The sequence below is a fragment of the Callospermophilus lateralis genome, chromosome 7, assembly GCF_048772815.1.
Source record: "Callospermophilus lateralis isolate mCalLat2 chromosome 7, mCalLat2.hap1, whole genome shotgun sequence".
In the NCBI taxonomy this organism is placed as follows: Eukaryota; Metazoa; Chordata; class Mammalia; order Rodentia; family Sciuridae; genus Callospermophilus; species Callospermophilus lateralis.
The window spans coordinates 20,821,356-20,843,738 of NC_135311.1; the positions used below are offsets into that span (position 1 = coordinate 20,821,356).

General features: G+C 45.8%; 1 protein-coding gene across 1 annotated transcript in view; it reads right to left on the reverse strand.

Annotated features, from left to right (window-relative positions):
- Window positions 1-22,383, reverse strand: part of Vangl1 (VANGL planar cell polarity protein 1) — a 47,135-nt gene that overhangs the window by 10,908 nt on the left and 13,844 nt on the right. The window contains exons 3-4 of the mRNA XM_076861537.1: window positions 19,853-19,985; window positions 15,016-15,623 (exon numbers count right to left, since the gene is read on the reverse strand). Of these exons, the coding sequence (XP_076717652.1) occupies window positions 15,016-15,623; window positions 19,853-19,985 (741 nt within the window). The remainder of the gene's footprint in view (window positions 1-15,015; window positions 15,624-19,852; window positions 19,986-22,383) is intronic.

Consider the following 22,383-nt stretch of genomic DNA (forward strand, 5'->3'; position numbering starts at 1 on the left):
GTAGGTTTTGCATTTCTATTCAGCAAGGCCACAAGGAGGGGCCCAGGGAATCCCACTAAGTCCATCAGTGAGGAAATAACTGCGATCTGCAACATGGCCAGCCCACGACCACCGACCACCAACAAGTACCCTGTGCTGCCTGGAGAAGGGGCTCTGTCCCTGCCCCGCTCCAGCAGGACTCCCATCCTGCTGACTTCCAGCAGACACCCTCCAAACTGGGGCAAGTCTACTGTCCGTGGCATCTGACCCTGGAGCAAAGCCTAGGCATTCCCTGGAAAGTGCACAGGGTTGGGACAGGTACCACTGGACAGAGACCTGTTAAAGTAGAGGTCTCAGTCTCCTGAAGGCCTGAGACCTGCTGTTCTGAAAAACCACACAAGAGAAGAAGTGCAGGCATCCTCCTCTCGTCCAGCACCGCCTCAGAATGACTCAGAGACAGCAGGGGACCTGGCTGGCCGCCCAAACTGACAAGCTAAGACTAGTGCTGAAGGACTCTCGGCGTCTTTTATAAATGCCTCCAAGAGCTGTGCACACTCTCACCTACAGAGAATGGTCTGACACTCAACACATCTAGCAATACTGGGGAATGAGAATTTCCACAGGACTCAGATACTTCACCAATATGCTCAATTAAACAAACAAACAACAACAACAACAACAACAAACAGTTATGATCTTTTGGACAGCATCTTCAACAAACGGTGCTGGGAAAACTGGAAATTCATAAGCAACAAAATAAAATTGAACCCCTATCTCTCACCATGCACAAAACTTAACTCAAAGTGGATCAAGGACCTAGGAATTAAACCAGAGACTCTGCGTCTAATAGAAGAAAAAGTAGGCCCTTATCTTCATCATGTGGGATTAGGCCCCAACTTCCTTAATAAGACACCTATAGCACAAGAATTAAAACCAAGAATCAACAAATGGGACAGATTCAAACTAAAAAGTTTTTTCTCAGCAAAAGAAATTCCTGAGGTGAACAGGGAGCCTACATTCTGGGAACACATTTTTACCCCTCACACATCAGAGAGAGCACTTATCTGTAGGGTATATAAAGAGCTCTTTAAGATAAGCACCCCCACCCCCCAAAAAAAACTAATCCAATCAATAAATGGGTCAAGGACCTGAACAGATACTTCTCAGAAGAGGATATACATTCAATCAACAATATACAAAAAAAAAAAATGCTCATGATCTCTAGCAATCAGAGAAATGCAAATCAAAACTACTCTAAGATTTCATCTTACTCCAGTAAGAATGGCAGCCATGATGAAGACAAACAACAACAATAAGCGTTGGCGAGGATGTGGGGAAAAAGGTACACTCATACACTGCTGGTGAGACCGGAAATAAGTGCAGCCAATTTGGAGAGCAGTATGGAGATTCCTTGGAAAGCTGGGAATGGAACCACCATTTGACCCAGCTATCCCTCTTCTCGGACTACACCCAAAAGACCTAAAAACAGCACACTACAGGGACACAGCCACATCAATGTTTATGGCAGCACAATTCACAGTAGCTAGACTGTGGAACCAACCCAGATGCCCTTCAAACAAAGGCAAACCCTTCCACTAATCCCAATCTCTAGACCAGGTCATCTGTGGGCAAGGAGAGAGGTGAGAAAAATCAAGTTGGTGAGAAACTGCCACTGCTCTTACTATGATTATGTTCAGAGACCAAAGGCAGTGACCTGGCTCCACAGCCCCCATGCAGACCTGAACTACAGTCAGGGGGAACCAGACTATGGAGATGGCTCCATCAAAGCCTCAGGCAAGAAGCCTTCTCCCACGATAGAGAACCCTGAGCTCAAACATGGAGAAGCCTGAGCTCAATCAATATCACATGCCAATATATTCTCCTCTGTCATTCTCCAAGGAAATATACCTTCCCAGACCACACAGATTCGTGGAGAACAGCATGCAGAGATACGCCTAGTCATAGCAAAAGAAATTCATTCAATATCTACATGTAAAAGCAGAAACACAGGAACCCCAGATACACGCATGAAGACAACACGGACCAAGAGGAGGGTGGTGTCATCAGTGGAAAAGGAGCTCCTCTGCTGGGCTTGGGCCCAAACCGGAACCCAGGGGAAGGATGAGGGAGCAAGGGGTCAGCACAAACGCCTGAATGAGTCTGACAGCTACGTCTTCACTTAAAACCCACTGCTGACCAGCTTGCCTTACTGGACTATTTTCTTTTTCTTTTTTTAAAAGATTTGTTATCATTAGTTACACATGACAGTAGAATGTATTCTGACATACTATACATATATGGAGTATGACTTCTCATTCTTCTGGTTGTACATGATGTAGAATTACATTGGTCCTGTAATCGTATATGCACATAGGATAGTAATGTCTGATTCATTCTACTGTCTTTCTGTTCCCATTCCTCCTCCTCCTTCCCTTCATTCCCGTTTGTCTAATCCAAAGTACATCTATTCTTCCCCGTCCCTCCATCATTGTGAGTTAGCATCCACATATCAGAAAGAACATTGAGCCTTTGGCTTTTCAGGATTGGGTGCCCTTCAACAGATGAATGAATGAATAAAGAAAATGTGATACACACACACACACACACATACACAATGGAATATTACTCAGCCATAAAGAAGAATGAAATTATGGCATTTGCTGGTAAATGGCCTATTTTATTTGAAGGACAGAGAAGATGGAATATGAAAGGATGTGGTCTTTTGTGTCTACACAACCACAATACTTCCAGTGATGACAACTCCACAGACCACAGTGGCAACAAGAAAGAAGGGGGCTCCCCTTTGTACCAAACCTGGAAAGATAGTCCAAATTGTAGTCCAGAAAATCTGAAAGATCTATCTGTGAAAGATAAACTAAGAAAACAAGAACACAAACCCCTCCTCCCCCCAAAATGTTCTACATACCTGTACCTTCCCCTGCCTCCCCCAAGCTCTGTGCCCACCTGAGGGCTGGTACAGAGACAATGGAAGGCAGCATCACAGCAGAAATGGTGCCGATAACATGCAGCCAGGCTCTCTCACCTTTTCTTGGATCATAAAAAAAGTTATTAATTTCTCCAAACCTCAGATTCTTCATCTGCAGGATAGGAACAGCAGCCCTGAATGCCTTGTTAGACCATGGTAAATGGGATCCGAAATACTCACTGGTATGAAGTATATTCCCAAGTCTACAGAAATGATGGGGACGTGGCACTATGGCACATTCTAGTAAGAGAAGACGGGATCCAAATATAACAGATACGGGTTAAGGCTGCATCGGCATGTGGCAGTTGCTCATGAGCTTAATTATTACTGGGAAACTCTGAGTTCTAGTACTTTCCAAGTCTTCAAATTTAATTGGCATTTAAAGCAGGAAAAATACTGGAGCCTTGGGAGTTCACCATCTATTTTCCTGCTTCCTAAAGAGGAGCTGCTGGCCTGATTTAGGTTTGTTCTAAACATGAAGTAAGATAATATTTTTTTAAAGTGCTTGGCTCAAAGGAAATACCTCATAAGTGGAAACCATCAATAATCTCATAAGTCGGCATAAGTTACGGAGGCCACTCTGTTTCCCATATGTGCCTGCGTCAACCTCCTCACCAAAGCCTCACTGCAAGGGTGCTGCCACAGGACATGAGCCATGGTGGGTCCCTCTGCGTGGTTATCCTTATGCACAGGGACCATAAAGTTAGGTTACTCTTTATTTCAGTATTTCCTCCCAACTCTAAGCTTCCTGGAAATAAAAACTACCCCAGGGAGGAGTCCACAGTGCACAAGGTTGAAACAGCACGCGCCTTAGTGTCAGGAGGTCTGGATTCCAGACCTGATCTTGCTACTCTAGAACCCTCTATAAATCATTTCACTTTCTTGGCGGGTGATGGAGAGAGAATCCCCACCACTGCATGTGGTCGCTGAAAAGAGCAAATGAAATCATGCCAGGGAAAGCATTTTGTAACTTCACAAAGCATTCTACAAATAAAAAATGAATCACATGGCTAATGATGGGCATGAGCACCTTGGAACAGGGACGGGGCTGGTTGGTGGCTGGAGAGTTCATGCAGGGCCTGGGCATAAAAGCACAATCCAACTTCCACCTATTTTGAACCTATTTGGAATCACTGTTATGGTTTGGATCGTAAGTGGACCCCGAAGGCCACGTGATGTTATTGGGGGGCCGTGAAACCTATAAGAGGAGTGGTCTGGTGGAAGGCAGTTAGGTCACTGGGGCACACCCTTGCTGGGGACCTAGGGACACCAGCCCCTTCCTATCTGACTCTGCTTCCTGGCTGCCATGAGGTGAGCCGCTCTGCTCTGTCTGCCATGTGCTCCCTGCCAGGTTCCACCTCACCTTGGGTCCAAAGGAATGGGACCAAGTGACCATGGAGTGAAACTGTGAGCCCAAATCTACCTTTCCTCCTAATAAGTTGATTATCTCAGGCATTTGGTCCCAGAACTCTAGAAATGGAGGGAATCTTAGTTCACCCAGAGATTCAAGAATTGAGAAAACTGGAGTCCACTGGGCTTAATCTCCTAGTCCATCCATCTACCAAGTCTATTGATAATACCTTGAACGATCTCCAGCTTCGGACTGAAAAGAAAGTTCTCTCTCACATGGAACTAAAGTAATCTTTCTTCTCCTGGCCTACCCACAACTTCCTCTGGGCCCAAGTCCCTCTTTCTTGTTAAAGTACTTCAGGTACTTGAAGGAAATAACCGTGGCCATAAACTATCTCCTTTAAAAAAAAAAAAAAAAAATATATATATATATATATATATATATATATATATATATATATATATATATTAGTTGTCAATGAACCTTTATTTTATTTATATGCAATGCTGAGAATTGAACTTAGTGCCTCACACATGCTAGGCAAGTGCTCTATCACTGAGTCCCAGCCCCAGCCCCATAAACCATCTCCTTTTAACCTCTTTATTTTGCATATAAAGACACAGAGGCCTAGACCAGTGTGAGTAGACACACACACACAGACACGCCCACACCCACAGGGTTCCTGTGAACTACATCCTATTTGTTCACTTTTCCCTGGACTTTAATGTGGCTTCTGTAATCAAACTAGTGCACATTATTAAAGTCAGAAATTAGCCCTGGGCTTTGGAGTTCATCCAGGCTCAAGTGCTCACTTCTTATAGAGCAGGGAGGAGAGGAGAGGACATAGCCAAGTGGCCCTGGAAAAAGCCCCTTTCAAGTTGTAACCACTTCTTAAACATTAACTGGATCCCCCTTAACTCTATTAAAAATAGCTCTCTTCACGTGTGGAAAATGTGAAGATCCATCTTGCACGCTAAGTTGCACGCTAAGGCTCCACATCAATGCCAGGCCATGATTCTGATTACCTAGGTAGGTGCTGACAGGAAAAGCACTGAACGGTTTTCTCATCACACAGTAAAATCTGGAAAGACTTCCTTTTAGAGTGTGTAGTCATTACCCTGTAAGCCAACGAAGGATGCTGACGCCCAGAGAAACCCTAATAACCAGCCTCTCCTGCTCCATCCCAAGCAATTACGAATTATGAGCACCTGCTAGGTCCCAAGTGCAGAGACACGGATGTGAGTCAGACCTTCAAAGAGGTTTCCACTCCAATCAGTGGTGACAGCCACCCAAGCAGCAAGTACAATCAAGAGATTCAGAAGCAGTGGCAGGACGTGTGTGGGGAGGAGAAGGAACGGGGGGGGGGGGGGGGTGGTTTAGCTGAAGGAGGGAGAGCAGAGTTTCTCAGTTAAATCTGAAAAGATGAATGATGATCCTCCTGTGTGGACTACAGGCTATAAGGCAAACTCCAGGCAGAGGAAGCGGTGCGAGCAGAATCAGGGTTAAACAGCCCGAGTATCTACAAAAATGGGAGCAGCGGGGTCAGCATCCAGTCAAAGGACAGCTTTGAGAAGCCCATCCCATTGGAAGTGTCTCGTGAAATCTATATCCACCCCAGAGCCTTAGAATGTGACCTTGTTTGGCAACAGAGTCCTTACAGATGTTGTTATAGTTAAAGTAGGGTCACACTGGTGTGGTTAGAGGACCAGGGGACACATGGGGATGGAGGAGGCAGACTGCAGTGAGGCAGCTGCAGGTCAGCAATGCAAGGGTTGTCAGAAGCCACCAGGAGCTGGGAAGAGCCAGCCAGGATTCTTCCTGAGAACCCTCCCAGGGATCGTGGACCGGCCAACACCTAGGTTTCACATTTCTGAGAAATTGAGAGGAAACTGCTTTTAGGGACCCATTTGTGGTAATATATTGCAGGAGCCCTGAGAAGCCAACACATGTATATTTAGGGGAAAAGGAATGGGAGCAGGAGAGGGCAAGGCGGGGCTCAGTCACTGCCAACTGAGGCTCTGCACAAACGCAAAGGTGAGAAAGGATGAGGCACGAGACAGTGGGACGGAGTGTGAGCAGGTGACTATGTTTACCTAAGTGCCACTTCTCCCCCAGAAAAGTCTATGAGAGCCGAGTCTACCTGTGTGTGTGTGTGTGGGGGGGGGGTTCACTGCTCCCCAGACCTAAAGTAAAACGGACAGTCAGCTGGGACCCCTTGCGGCAATGTTCCTGCAAGTCCCAGAGAAGCAAATATAATTAGCCCCTGAACGCCGCTGTCTGTACTGACAACCAGACACATGCGTGTTTACGTCTCCCGACCCTCTGCCTTTTAATTAAAATGTTCGTCTTGTAGTTGCATCTGGGAAGTTGGCATATCCCCAGTCTCACACAGATAACAGGCAACCATCACCTTAGAACCTGAGGGGACCAACTGCAATTGGCTCATTTACTGACCTGGGAGAAAGGTTAAGTTTTCTGGGACTCTGTCAGGACGCATCCAACACTGCTTAAGATCTTGAGACAGCAGGCACAATGACTATCCTGAGAAAGGGCGCACACTAATGGCTCTGTCCTACAGTCAAGGCCTGCAGGAAGTCCCCTACCCTGGTTACCTGGATTTATAAGTGCCCCGGCTTGTGGGCTTCCCAGGTTCTTTGAATTGATCACTGCAAGCTGGAAAGTGTGCAGGTGTCTGCTTTGAATATGAGGCCGTGGCCAAGCCTTGCAGGGCATGCACTCTGAAAGACAGAGCAAGCGGAGCGGAAGCCTGAGAGATCTCATCCCAGAGCTTGAAGGGCACAGAATCAACAGGACTTGGTCATCATGGAATGGCCTCCAAGTGCAGGCTGGGGGACACCCACGGCACTTCTCCATGTTCTTTCTTTTCCCCCATATTAACTTTCTAATGATATAGTATAGCCTTGGGAAATGCCCACTTTAATAACTAAAATAACACCCCAAGCGCATGCAGAGGCGACCACTCTCTCCGCAGTGGGAGCAGTCTGTGACATCAAGACCTGCTTCTGTGGGTCTCAGGAGTGAAACAACACAAAGCTGTCACGATCCTACCATGGGCTCTGAGGGAGGGGACAGCCTCCTCCTGAACAGCTCTAGTTATTTCTTCCCACAGAACAGAGACGACAGAGCCCTGTCCCACGTAGTACCTAGGAGACACATCCCCCTAGGTGGCAGCCTTGGCTGTGCCTTGGTCTGCTTGGCAGGCTGGTTTGCAGGCCTCAGCACAGACCCCGCCACATTGTCACCTCCCCGTATGGTCCAGTCTGGGCCACGCTTCCTGCCTGGGATGGGAACTCAGCTTTCTCTGTGTCTTAAATTACAGAGCTGAATCACACCAAGATAACCAGCAGAGATCCAAGGATCAAAGACAAGCGTCTGCGGAGGGTGCTCTAACAAGTCCATCTAGATAGGGACGAAGAGCACCTCCCAGATCCACGTGGGTGCTCAGCGGGCCCTACTTCCTTACCTCACCTTCCTCTACGCTAGCACCTCTGGCTCCTGGAAGACTGCGGGGACACAGGTGAAAGGCCCGGAGTCGGAGGGCCACCAGCCTGTCCAACTGGATCTCAGCTCACAGACACCGGGCCAGGCCAGAACCTGAGCAGAGCTGGGTGGTGGCTTCGCAGGACAGGGAAAGGCGGCCCCAGGCCAACAGCCTTCCTGAGTGTCAGCACGCCACCATGCACAGGATCTCATCACACCACAGATCTGCAGAGCAGTGTGCAGAGTGTGGGCCAGGCCTTCGGAGAGTCCTTGAGGGGAAAGAGCAGCCCTGGTTCAGGGAGGGCCACCTACACCAGCTTCCCCTTCAAGGGCAGCCGGGCTCCATGGAGGTGAGTCCTCTGGGCCTCAGTGTGCCGCAGGGAGCAGACGCCAGGAGAGTGACAAACCATCCAGCTGTGGCCACTGCTGCCAGGAGGCAGCTGTAGAAACACAGGGCTTCAGTGTCCGGCATCTTACACACTCATTAAAGCCACTTTCAAACAGGCACCACAGCACAGACCACAAACGGCAGCTCCGTTCCCGCCTTTCAAACCCTCCTCCCCCAGCAAAGCAGAGTCTGAGCAGAAACCTTCACACTGCATCTTTAAGCTTGCATTCATTTTTTAGCCTTCTGCTTTTTTTTTTTTTTTTTTGGGGGGGGGGAGTGGGGGCAATGATTGCTGACTGCTGAAATATCCTTATTGAAAAGTAGTTACAAAAGTTAAAAAAAAAAAACCCTACATTTCTAAAAGTAACATTGTACATGAAACCATGTTCACAGTAACATGAGCCAGAACCTCTGATGGTCATTTTAAAACACTCCCTGCTGTCACAGCCAATGGCTCTGGGGCCTCCGAGATCCCTCCCTGACTGTTGGTGCCAGTCCCAACACAGGCGGGAGGGGCCTGGCCCCGTGTGACGGTCAGGTCTGATCCACCACGTGATCGCCGGCTTGGATACTACTCCACATAGAATCATAAACATAAGATTTCACGGGGAGCTGGAATGTCCTGGAATTACGGCAGTAACTTTAACTTCCCTGGGAGACCTGCCCTTCTTCGTTTTTAACTAGAAAACCAAAGTGCAAGCCTGAGAAGCAAGGCCCCCGCTCAAGCTGGGAGGATGTGGATATGAGCCGGAGAAAGAACTAGAGGGGCTGTCTCATCAGGGCCGAGCTGCACTGATTTGGGGGGCTCCAGGGTCAAAAACCACTGGTGTTCAAACATTCCTGTTTTAGCCTGAGCTGTCCTAACAAAATATACAAGATGGGGTGGTTTACACAACAGAAATTTATTTTCTCACAGTTTTGAGGGCCAGAAGGACAAGATCAAGGTCAAGCCATTTGGCTCCTGGTGAGAGCTCCCTTCCTGGCTTTCAGATGGCCACCTTCTTTCTATGACCTCATGTGGCCTTTTCTTTTGTGGTGTGTGTTGGGGGGGTGGGTGGTAAATACAGCAAGCTCTCTGGTGTCTCTTTGATACAAGGACACTAATCTATCAAGTCAGGTTCTCATTCTATGACCTCATTTAATCTCATATACTCCCTTAGAGGCCCCCATCTCCAAATACAGCTACATTGGAGGTTAGAGCTCATATAAATTTTGGGGTGGGGGACATATTTAGTCCACAACAGTCCCTTTGTACAGAGTAATAAAACAATCCTGCATAATCAGAAACTTCCACAGTTTGAAAGCACTCCAAGAATCAGTCTAAAGCGCAGAAGTTTCTAGGACTAGTTACTAAAGAGGTTCATGTTCAAGGGGCTGATTTATGAGATACTCTTGGTCTCGATGAACAGAGCATTTATTGGGGCTGGGAACGTAGCTTGGTGGTAGAATGCTTGCTTAGCATGTGCAAGGCCCTGGGTTCTATTCCCAGCAAAGCCCCTAAAAACCAACAACAACAAACAGTTAACATCTCCTGCTAAATTAGTTACAATGAAACTTAGCAATATGAAAACCCTAAAGAGTAGGTCATCGTGAATAGGTGTTCCCCAGAGTACAGAACATTGTGTCTACTTCTGTGGGTTCTCTGCCTCTTCTTGCTGATCACTATTGGTAATCCCTTTTCATTGGTGTCTATGTGTCTCCTGAAAGCAGATTCTACTCCCTCCATGTTACTTCTGGTATTTCTAAGGCATAGACTCTAATGATTAAGTCTGTTAGAATTATGTGCAAACAAAGAATAAATAGTCAGGGAATGGCAGCTCAAGGTGGTGGGTGTCTGCTACATTGAAGCAGGCTTCCTAGATTTAGTCCCCACCTGTGTAGTTATCAATCCTAAAATCTTGGGTAGGCTGGGGCTTGCTCTAACCAAGAGAATGTAATAGCAGTAAAACGCAGCCAATTCTAGGCCTCAGACTTAAGGGGCCTGGAAGCTTCTGAGTTAGGCTAGTGGGAACCCCGAGCTGCCCTTTAAGAAGTGTGAATATCCTAATGTAGAAACAACAAAGAGAGGCTATATGGAGAGGAAAGCCCCTCAGAATTCAGGACAGGAAAAGAAGCCCTGCCCAGCTGACTCAACTACCCAGGGACCACCAGCAAGACAACCGCAGAAGAGCCGCCTGGCTGAGCCCAATCCACATTGCAGAACACGAGAAATAATAAAACGGTGGTTTGTTTAAGCTATTACATTGTGAGATAGTTGTTACACAGCAAAGGGTAAGATGTCTTCCTGAGACATGTGAAGCAGAGACTGCAAAAAGGTCTGGCCAGGGCTGGGGCTGGAGCTCAGTGGCACAATGCTTGCCTGGCCCATGGGAAGCACTGGGTTCAATCCTCAGCACCACATAAAATTAAAAACAAATGAAATAAAGGCATGCTGTCCACCTACAACTATTGGGAAAAAAAATGCCCTATCTCTTCATTCTGTCCACTCTAGACCTGAAGCTAAAAGTTGAATGAAAAAAAGAAAATGTGTCCAACAGCTAGTATCCAGCTTGGGACACGGTAACACTCCAACAGTGCTACCACGTGCTCACCAACAGTGCTACCAGAGCTTGCTCACGTGCCGTGGTGTGAAGATGAGCCCTCCATTCAGAGGCAGAATGGTGAGCGCTTAAGACCATTCTGCAGCCAGATCACTGAGGGCTCAAAATCTGGCTCCTCCATTACGAACTTGAACTTGCTTAACTCTCCATGCCTCAGTTTCCTCATTAAAAATGAGGATAACGGTGCCTTCCCCGTGGGATTGTTGTGAAGATCGAGTTGTATGTTAGGAGCGGAGAAGCCTCCTGGCAGAGTCAGAACCACGTGGTTAGTCACTGTTGAGGTTTGTCTCTGTTGTTCTTCACCTCGCGTTCAAGCAATGACACCAGTGCCTACGTTCCAATGTTCACAGTACTTTCCTTGAAAGATTTCAAAACTGAGAAATTCTTAATTAGAATGATTACACATCATTTTTAGTCTCTTTTCTCTATTCATCTGGGTTTCTCTTCAAATACAGTCAGATCGAAATTCACTCATCCCTCTTGAAATGGCAGAAAAGTTAGCAAACCATTCTGAGATGTGTGTGGAGAATTGTGAACCAACGACGCCAAGAGCTCAGAGTGCTCTAGAAAGTCCGGGGGGTGTAATGTCCAGCAAGGTGCTGGCTCCTTGTGACCTTGAGCAGGTCCCTTAACCTGGAGATCAGGTTCTCAACTGCAACAGGGAGACACTATACCCAACTTGCTCTGACTCCTGAGGTGGGGTAAATTAAGACCAAAGGTATGAAAAGCTCCTGTAACTTCTAAGGCACCGGGGGAAGGTTAGGAAGTCTCTTGATCTATTTGTGGCATTATCTATCCTATAACAATAACCTTTTGCATTTAAAAAAAAAAAGTTTTCAAATAAGCCCCAAATTCTATTCTTGCCAACAAGCTGGGCCACAGCAAGTGCTTTTTATGAGAACTAACAAGAAGCCTATTTTCCTTAAAAAAAAAAAAAAAACTAAAGAGTAGGCATTCTTTTTGACAACTTTCAAAAATAGCTCGGTGCATTCAATGAAACCATCTTTGAAAACAGGAAAAAAGCACTCCCCCTCACTCTGCACCTAAGCCCAGTAGGTCGCTGGTGCAGCGAAGGCTTTGCATAAAGGGAAAATGGAACGGCCTGTCATTCTGGTCAGGTCTGATGAAGACCTGCTATTCTGATGTCTGAGACTGGCTTTTGTGCGTTCCCATGTGCCTTTCCTCCTGTCTCTATACTTTACAAAAAGGCTTAGAAGTTATATTTCCAGCCCAGTGACTCTTTCAGCCACTGCTGGGTTTGGATCGGATTTAGACCAAGGATCGGCGGGTGACCAGGCCCACACAGTGCCAGGAGAAATGCCAACTCTGCTCCAGCCCTTGCAGACTGCCTGTCACAGGTCATCCAACCCCGCTGAGGGCTCTAATTGGGAGGAAAGACATCTCTCCTTCCCCAGCCAACTTTTCCACCTCATAATTCAGGGTCTCCACATGAAGGACAAAGGGGGCCGGACACAGGGCAGGAAGAGGAAGAAGGGCCGAAAAGAAGATACCGAGAACCATCCCAAACGTTCTCCCCACCTCAGCTGCTGGACATTAGCCAACGCCTAAGTCTCCCTGGGGAGCTGGGGTGACTGGCTTCGCTTTAGAAAGTAAAGACAGGCAGTAGTTGGTCACAGTGAGAGCAGACTGAGGTTTGCAGCAAGCCTGCGGGCCCTGCGGCAAAGCCCTGCTGTGGCTTCTCCTCCTCGTTCTGACCAGTACAGCTGTGTGGTGAGATGCCAGGACTGCCACCAGTTATGACATCTGGGGGGCTGTCTGATTTGTTCCCCTCGATTCTACTCAGATGTGGAGTGCAGATCAGATTGACCAGACTTACAGGGAGTGAGAGTTGATAGAGGGGAAGTCAAAGTACCCTAGGTGTGAGAAAGGTATCACTCTTCCTATCACAGATAAGATTGGCACCAACAAGGAATGAAGGCCAAAAACCCAAACCCTGGTAGGTCCCACTCCTGGCCAGTGCGCTGACTGCTCACATTCACAAGAAGTTCCAAATACTACCTATCTCCACTGTGCCCACAGCTGGATGTCTCACCATTGCCTTAACTTCTGTAAACCCTATCCTGGGACATACTGTTCCTTGTTGGCCTTGGTCACTGCCACTGTCTGAGATCTCCTATCCATTGTCCCCGTCACCTGTCTATAGGCCTGTTTCATCAACTATCTGCCACAGAGCAGTATTACTGGTCTCTCTCCAAGTGACTACAAATCCCAAGAGTCCTGATACAAAGCAGGCAGTCACCCAGGTGTCTCTGGAGTTCCAAGTTCTGGGCTTTGCACACAGAAGTACTTAACACAAATCTTTGGGTCATTTTCCAAAATGGAAAGAAAACTGAGATGAATATATAGCAGTGACTTATTTGCCTTCAGAGCCACACAGGCATCTTTAAAACCCTCAAAACACCATATGTGGTGTGCAGAGCATGTGAATCAGACACCAATTCCCTCTGAGGATCAATTAGGGTGGCAAGTAACCTTGAACGCTAAATCACCCAGTCCTCCGGGTGGTAGGAGCAGAACCAAAGGAATGAAAGAGGTGACTGCCAACTCAATGGCTTAAGTGTGACCTGACTCCAAACAGGGGTTGAGCCACCGGCCTGGGCTCTAGCCAAAACTCTAGCCAAAACAAAGCCAATTGTTCTGTTTCACACCAAGATGCCCCTGCCGACCTTGGCCACTTGGCCAGCTTCACTACTGGAGATCACACACATCAGCACATTCTGTCCAGGAGTCAGAAGGGCCTGGGGAGTGAGAAGCTTGAAGTCAGACATCCCAGGGACCATCTGAGCATGTGCCATGCTCCACTCTGGGCACTGAAGACCCCAGGAGAGTAAGAACCAGGTCCTGTCCTCAGAGAGTTCATTGTGGAGGAAAAATGAGCTCCTAACACCAAAAGAGAGATGCCACAATGGGACATTAACTCAGCCATGACATCTGAGTGAATTCTAAACAAGAGTAGCCGTATTATTTTGTACAAATTACTTAAATTTCCTAAACCTCAGTTTATCTGCAACCATGGGATTGACAATACCTGTATCACAGGTTCTGTGAAGACTAAATATATAATTCATATGAAGTGCTTACCTTTATTTATCCATAAAATAAATGACGATTCTCACTCTTGCAGCTAACCCAAAATAATGGGATTTTTATGCAGAGGCTTAAACTATGACACCCCAGTTGATTTCTAACTTTTTCTCATGAATATATTTTCAAAACACTCAACCCGTACACATCTGGGAGACTTTAACCTGTATTTGATTCTTTATTGGAGGATCAGTAGTGTGACCATATAATTTACTGCCCAAACCAGGATATCTCTGAGAGTACAAAAAAAAAAAAAAAAAAAAAAAGGAGGGAGGAATGATTAATAATTCCACTGGAATACCACAGTAAACCAGATGAACCATTCGGGGCAAAATGGAATTAACAGTCACTTTATGCACTGCCCAGAAGACAATTTCATGGTCAAGGCAGGCAGTCATCACTAGGTACACCTTTTCTGCATCACTTTAGGAAGCTGCCAACAAGATTTGAGAATAGTCCTGACAAAACCTGATACGGTTTGGATGTGAGATGTCCCCAAAGAAGTTCATGTGTGAGACAATGAAAGAACATTCAGAGGGGAAATGAGTGGGTTATGAGAACCTTAAACCAATCAGTGAATTAATCCCCTAATAGAAATTAACTGAGTGGTAACTGGAGGCAAGTGGTGTATGGCTGGAGGAAATGGCTGATTGGGGGGCATGGAGTCTCTCTCTGCTTCCGGATCATCGTGTAAGCTGCTTCCCTCCACTACCCTCTTCCATCATGATGTTCTGTCTCACCTTGAGTCCCAAGGAATGGAGCCAGCTGTCTATGGACTGAGACCTCTGAAACCGTGAGCCCCCGTCCCACCCCCCGGCAAATAAACTTACTCCTTTAAAATTATTCTGGTTGGATCTTTTAGTTGCAGCAGTGAAAAAGTCAACTAAAACAAAGCCTGACTTGGCTGGCCCCATCCAAAAGTCCAGCTAACTGATGCACATAGACACCCCCACCACCTACACACAGGTTCATGCACACAGCTCCTCCCCCAAACCAGAAAGGAATCCAGCCCTGGTCCTGGCACGTGCATCTGTCTTACTGACACCAGTTATCTTCCAGGGATACCAGTTGGCCTTTCTGCCTCCTGAACGCCCCCTGCCCTTACCTCAGGTGTCCCAAGCTGTAGAACCGGGACTCTCCATCAGTGGAGCGGACCACCTGCAGCGTGAACATGGGCTGCAGCTGCCGGAGCTCCAACAGGACGATGGCCAGGTAATGGATGAAGAGGAGGGCATCCACGAGGGAGACCGCGTATTGCACAATGCCCTGGTAGTTTCGGTCCCGAGAGTCCAAAATACGGACTCCATAAAAAAGCCAATAGGAAACCACAAAAAGGAAGATGAGGACCAATAACAGGGCTCGGAACACAAACACCCGTGGCACGTCGGCTCTCTGCTTGCGGAAGAAAAGGGCCCAGGTTCCAATGAGCAGAATGAGGAGTTTGAAGGACACGGAGATAAAGAGTCCCTCGCAGATCGTGCCACAAGGTTCCAGCTCATCCCTCCACAGGATCGGGGGTAACAGGATGAAGGCAATGGGGGTGAGGAAAACTAGGAGTCCCAGAAACGAGGCGATGGTGAGGCCCAGGTAACGTTTACAATCCAGCCCCACGCTGTCCTCCATGTCCTTGCTGATCCTGGCAATGTCCTCTTGGGATATGCTGTGCTCCGAGGTGCCGGTGATGGCTGTGGTGGTCTCTCCCCAGTTGTCATCCTGATGTGAGAGGCGACAATGAGGATGATGAGCCCAAAGAAGCAGGTCATTTGTAAAAGCCACCAGAAGAGACGCAGTGTATGTGGAGAATGCACCCCATTTACCCAACTCTACATGCTGGGCTCTCCAGAAAATGGGAACTGAATAAACATGTAATAGAAGAATTTTAAACCTTAACAATTTTCACTGAAATCTTCCACATGTATTATGTATTTACCTTTTTTTTTTTTTAATTTTATACCATTTATTTATTTAATTAATTTTTTTTTGGTACCAGGGATTGAACCCAGGGGCACTTAAGCCACATCCCCAGCCCTTTTTATTTTGTATTTTGAGAGAGGGTCTTGCTAAATCCTTTAGGGCCTCTCTAAGTTGGGGAGAAGGGCTTTGAACCTGTGATCCTCAGCCTTAGCTCCTCTGGCTTGTATTTACCTTTTCAAACAGAGAAAAACATAATTAAATCTTTGTATTGTTTGGGTGATTCATTAGCATAACTCTGATTACCATCCCTGGCATTGACAAATCTCAAGAAGCTCTGGGCCTGGGGCTATTTGCCCTGCAATAAAGACCCAGCTGTTAGATTAACCTTGTGAGAGATCCCTTATAGAAGAAGCCCCTTGTGTTTTCCTCCTAATGCATGCTGAGCTCTAAAAGCTTACAAAGTCTGAATTCTGGAAGTGGGGAACATTGCTACACACTCCAATAGCTCTGTGGAGCAATAGCTCTGTGGCACAGAAAGGGAACTTACATCACTATAGAAATCCAAGCTCACCTGTGGCTGGTACTTGCATTTTTTTTTTTTTTTAAAGCTCTGTATGATATCTGTAAGACCCTCTCAGGAAGTAGCAATATAAAGCACTTGCTGACAGCAGTTTTCACTGACCAAACTAAGCAAATTCAAGAATCTATTTATGCCAGGACAGCTCAGAAATTCTTTCCAAAACACATGTTCAGGGCAAACTAAACACCTAGAGCATACAAATAACCAGCTTTATTATCCTGTAGTTTTACTCTCTTGCTTTCTCTCTCTCTCTCTCTCTCTCTCTTTTTTTTTTTTTTTAACTTCTAGGTAGTTGCTAGCTGGAGCAATTAGTCTATTCATTTAACAAGATCCCGTTGTTAGGGTCTCAAACACGCCTGCTATTTCCCTAGCAGCTGTGACTTCATTCCAAAGCACAATAAAGCAAGAAGGGACCAAAAAGCTATGAAGTCCAAAGAAGTTTTGCCTCAGAGACTTGTGCATATGATTTAACTCTCTCTTTCTCTCTCTCTCTCTCTCTCTCTCTCTCTCTCTCTCTCACACACACACACACACACACTGAGTCACAGCAGCAAGATGGGTAAAATGAGGACATCGACTTAAAGAAATCTACTCAGTTACACAGATCTCTCATAACCAGATAACTCCAAATCTAGTAATGATTAAAAAACAAAGCAAAAATGACCCGTGACTTATGAAATGGACAGGCTAGGTTTAGAGGTGGCACTGGTGATAAAGGTCCCAACTGATGAACAAAAGACCTTCATCTTTGAAAATGAGAAGTACCACAGAATATAAAGGCCATTCCTATGAACAGCCAGAAGCACCCAGGACTCTTGGACATCACGGGTGGACGTGTTAAGTTGATAAAAGACTTTTGGAGAACTGGCCTGGCAGTTTCACAGAAATCTGAATACACCCTTAACTAGGTGACCCAGCAATTCTATGCCTAAGCTTTACCCCCAATTAATTAGAACATATGACCACAGAAGATTTGTACAAGAATGTTCTTAAATGCTTTGTTTGTGAACAGCCAAAGCAGTGCAACTCCAATGTCCACCCACCAGGAGAACAGATAAAAAATTGCAGTAAATTCATTCAATAGAATACTACTCAGCAAAAAATGAAAAAGAATGAACTGTTGAAACATATCAAAGCATGGATAAATGTCAAAATCATGCTGAGTGAGGAAAAAAAGTCATATGATTCCAATTACATTAAATTCTAAAACAGACAAAACTAATCCAACAGAGATAGAAATCAAAACAGTGGTTGCCTTGGAGAGGTGGGGATGGGGATAGGGATTGACCAGGAAAGGCCTGGGAGAGTCTGTGGTGAAGAGTGTGGGTTGTAGAGATGAATTCATCTATGAAGACTCACTGAAATGTTTAAGATCTGCTTTATTTCTCTGTGTATAAATTTAGGTCAATTTTTTTTTTAAAGGAAAAAATACATCAGCCAGGGAGAAAGATACAAATCCAAAGACAAACAAGTTTTGCTTAATAACAGGTGAGTTCACAGTCTACAGGAAACAATTGACTTTGTAACCCTCTTCATAAAGGCAAACACTGGTTTCCATATTTGTATCAGGGCTAGGAAAAAGTTGCAAATCAATGCTGAAGTAATTATTAGTACCTTGTGATCATTTTCTTGCCAACCACATTGCTCTGATGTAGCTGTTCATTTTTTTTTTTTTTTTTGCCAAAGAGTTACTAAATCTCCTGTCCAGTTTAAGAATTTGTGCACATCTGTGTCTAAAACAAAATGTACATGTACAAATGTTTCTCCAAAGCCTGAGGTTTTTAGAACAAAAAGGAATGAACTCCTCTAATCCAATCCTCCAGATTTTCAATGAGGCCAGCAGAGGCCCACTCCACTTGACTGCCCAAGGTAATACAGCTATTGAGGTATACAACCTCTGAATGCTTTCCCCACCGCATCACCCTGCAGTAAACATCAACAGCTTCCCAGTGAGTACACGGTGTAGAGAAGCTACAAACAAAGAAATGTCTTCATGGCATTTAGCATCCACTTCCAGGAGAAAGCTGAGTCCTAAAGCACTTAAGGAAGGTCCAATCCTAGGACTGGCCCCATTGGTCCATCTGTTCATCTGTCCATCCATCCATCCACCCAACCACCCATCCTCTCAGAGCCAAGGCAAGCAGTGCAACAGTTCTAAAGGCATTTGCTCATCATCAGTGAACAAACCCCACATTCAACCCACGCCTGCATTTTGGGATCCCAGAGCACCATGTGTGCTCTGAGGAACTGCCAGATCTGTCCGTGGATGTGACTCTAAGCGCCTATCTCTGTGTACCTACAGTTGTATTCAGATGCAGGCTTATCTGCAGCCCTCTATCTTTACAGCTGTGTATGCATACTTGGCTTTGTTTGTGTGAGGCAAGGCTGGACACGCATGTGTTTCAGGAGGTGCAGAGGTTGTGCAAGCATGCTCCTGAGTCTAGCTCAGATGTTGACTTAAGTCAACAGGCTGCCAGGCAGGGGCCCAGAGAAGAATCCAAGTGATATTTTCAATAAAGAAATAAAATGACCATATTTCAAAATTGGGTGATTTCCTAATCACCCTAATGCCTGGCTTTTCTTTTCTTTTTTCTTTCTTTCTTTTTTAATATTTAGTTTTTAGAAATAGTTGGACACAATACTTTTTATTTTATTTATTTATTTTTTATGTGGTGCTGAGGATCAAACCCAGGACCTCGCACCTGGTAGGCGAGCGCTCTACCGCTGAGCCATAACCCCAGCCCCCTGACTTTTCTTAAACATCAGCACTTAGTCCTTGCATTTCCAAGCAGCAGGAAGTCTCTGGAGCTGAGGGAGCTGCTGTCCCTTAGAAGAGGAAACACCTTCTCTGGTTCGTCATAGATCCTTCTCTCCATCCCAAGGTCTTCATGCTGAGGGATCACAGAGGCCATTACCACCCAAAGCTTGCTTGATATATTCCTGTCCCTTCTCTTTGATCCAGGGGTACCTCATTCATCCTGTTTCCCTACCAGGCCGAGTGTCCAGCCCCTGTTTTGTTTCACATGTCCAGGAGTGCATCTGAGCTATCCTAACTTCTTTCCTCATCTTCCCAACACTACTTAGGCTTGTTGGAGACGGAGATTCCTTCCCTAACACTGTTCCATTTTGGAAGGAGTCTCCGGAGACTCCAGCCTGGAACTTTTCCCTTCCCTGCCCTGTCGTCAGCAGTCCTGGCTTCTGTCCAACACCATTCAACGCAGGCCAACCAGTCACACTTCAGGAGAATCCCCAAGCTATCCAATGGCAGGACAGGCTGTCCTTAGACCAACAAGAAACCACAGGACATAGATAAACTAATTAACATGCTAGAAAAATAAAGGTTAAAAACCCAAGAGAACCTATTGCAACAGGACTTAGGAAAACATTTACAGAAAAGAGACGTGGTCAAGGGGCAGCAGTATACTTACAGACCACCTGTGAGCCTTACCTGAACTTCCTCGGTCCGAGTAGAATCGTTTGCCAACAGGGGCTCTCCCGTGGGAGCCTGAATGGTGACAGATTTTTCTGACCCTCTGCCATCTTTATTTCGGGGTGATTTGTGTCTCTCTCTAGTTCTCTCCCTGGGGGGAAAAATGATAATAGCGAGCACATTTCAGGTCACAGTAATTAACTCTCTGATTCATCAAAATGCATTATATGTTTCATTTTGAATTTAGGAAAATCGTATACACATACAGCACCAATACTCACCCATCTCCACCCCCTGCAGAGAGTAAAGTGTCCTTTATTCCCTACTTAGTATTTTCTTTCTGCCATTCCAAGACCTGACACAAGACTGTCACTCCTCCTCTATCAACAGTGGTCTTAATTTTCCAGAGCCTCAAATTTTTCAATTCCTGAAATGGAGGCACATTTTATGGTAATAATTACTCACTTGACTTGGCTATAATTTGCCCGTGTTAATTTTCTAGGATTTTATTGGGCCATCACTGTAGAATATCTAAGCTTTGTTCTACCCCCCAAAAAATCTGGGACACATTGTCACCCTATACTTTTGGACAAGAGAAGAAAGGAAACTCTAAACCAGGACAGAGAATCATTTTCTCCTAATTCTTACAAATTCCAAACTAAAAGTCATTCCCATAGGTTCTAGGTGAACTCAAAGACACCCGCAGAAACAAACAAAGCTAGGAAAAATGACACGCAGGGGTGTGTGTGTGTGTGTGTGTGTGTGTTCAGGCCTCCTAAGGAGAGCAGACTGCTGCATACTTTCAACCCAGATGAACTTTTCTGGGTGGTCTCCCATGCTGACTGAAAGGGCACCCCACTGTGGGGGGTCAATATTGAAGTTACAGATCAATCAATCACTGTGGCCAAGCCCAGAGGTCACAATCTGGTTAATAACCACCTACGGAAAGCAGCACTCTAGCCTCCAGCTGCCAATGGTGAATCCAGGAGCGACCCAGCAACAGAGCCAGCCCCTCAGTGGTCAATAGTCAATAAGTGGCCTTAGCCTCTTGTCCCCGTAGGCCACTTGACATCAGTCCTCCTTCCTATGACCACCTGCCCTCATTCCCAAGACAGGGAAAGCATTGCACATAAAGGTTGTGCAAAGAGTCCAATCTTGATCTGTCCCTACCAGATGTGCGACCTTGCACAACCTCTAAAACCTCCATCTCCTCATGTAGGAAATGGGGAACAATAAAAATAGATAATGTACATAGGCCCAGTACATAGTAGCCATTATGGCTTACTGTTATAATGATATCACTACTATTATTAAAGACCAAGAATGCTTTCCTGACTTTGTGAAGCAGAGTTTGTTACCTCGGAGAAAGAGATGTAAACAGAACCATCAACACATCATCAAACTCCCTTCCTTTCCACACACAGGTCTTCTATTAACCCACCATTTAGCAAAACAACCACAACAAAAACCCAAAAAGCAAAAACTGTCATGTGCAGATTTCATGTCAAACTTGTACCTTATCATAAGCATTGGATAATTCTTTCTAAGAGCCAAGAGGCACCCATGGCTGCAGAGGATCTTTCAATGACAACAGTTCTATCCCTAGAATAGAACTAGGAATACACAGATTCTGGTTAACTCTTTATTTCAACCAGGCAACTAGGAAAAAAGTCATGTAAGTGGCGAATTTGTTCACCCAAAGATATTACAACGCAACGTTAATCATCTTTGTCCCCATTTCAATTTCAAAGCACTTCGCTACGTGCTTGATAGTTTCACTCAATCCTAGCTATAATCTTCTGAGGTTAGTATTATTGTTCCCATTTTACAGATGAGAAAACTGAGGTTCATGGAATTTAAGTGACTTCCCAAAGGTGTAGGAAGTGACAGAGTAGTATCCGAATCCAGGTCTGTTGCCACTATCTCTATTCAAACCCATGATGCTACAGTGTTTTGAAAAACAATTTGGAAGATTTTACAGCATAAAATTCCCGATGCTCACCCTCATACCCTCACATTTGTCAAAGCTACAAGAGCCATGAATTATGCCTTAAAGTTACTACTAGGAGTCCTGATTGCCCTGTGACCTTAGATAGCACAAAGTTGTGTGCCCCACACTCTCTGTTGTCTAATACGATCATTTAAAAAGGGACTCCGTGTGAGAAGCAATAAACAGCGTGGGAGAGATTCGCCCACGCATGGCCAGTTTTCAGAATGAGTCGTCAGACAAGGGCCAGAACTGTCTCTCTGGTAGGTCGTACCTGCAGCCAGACAGATTCCCTTCTTACTCTTACTGCTGCCACATTTATCATTGCTGCCGCCGTCAGCCAAGTCACATGCTTCCCTAACCCATCTCTCTATTCACAAGCCCCATGGGTCAAATCCTGTGACAGCACAAATTCCACTGGAAATCAAAATCTTTCACTGAGTGCCAATTCCTGGATCCTGCACACTAGCAGGGCAGAAAGCAGGTGGGGGAATCACCCAGGGCTGGAAACAGACTCTCTGCTCTCTCCCAACCCCCAACCCACCCAGCCTGGCTCCTACAG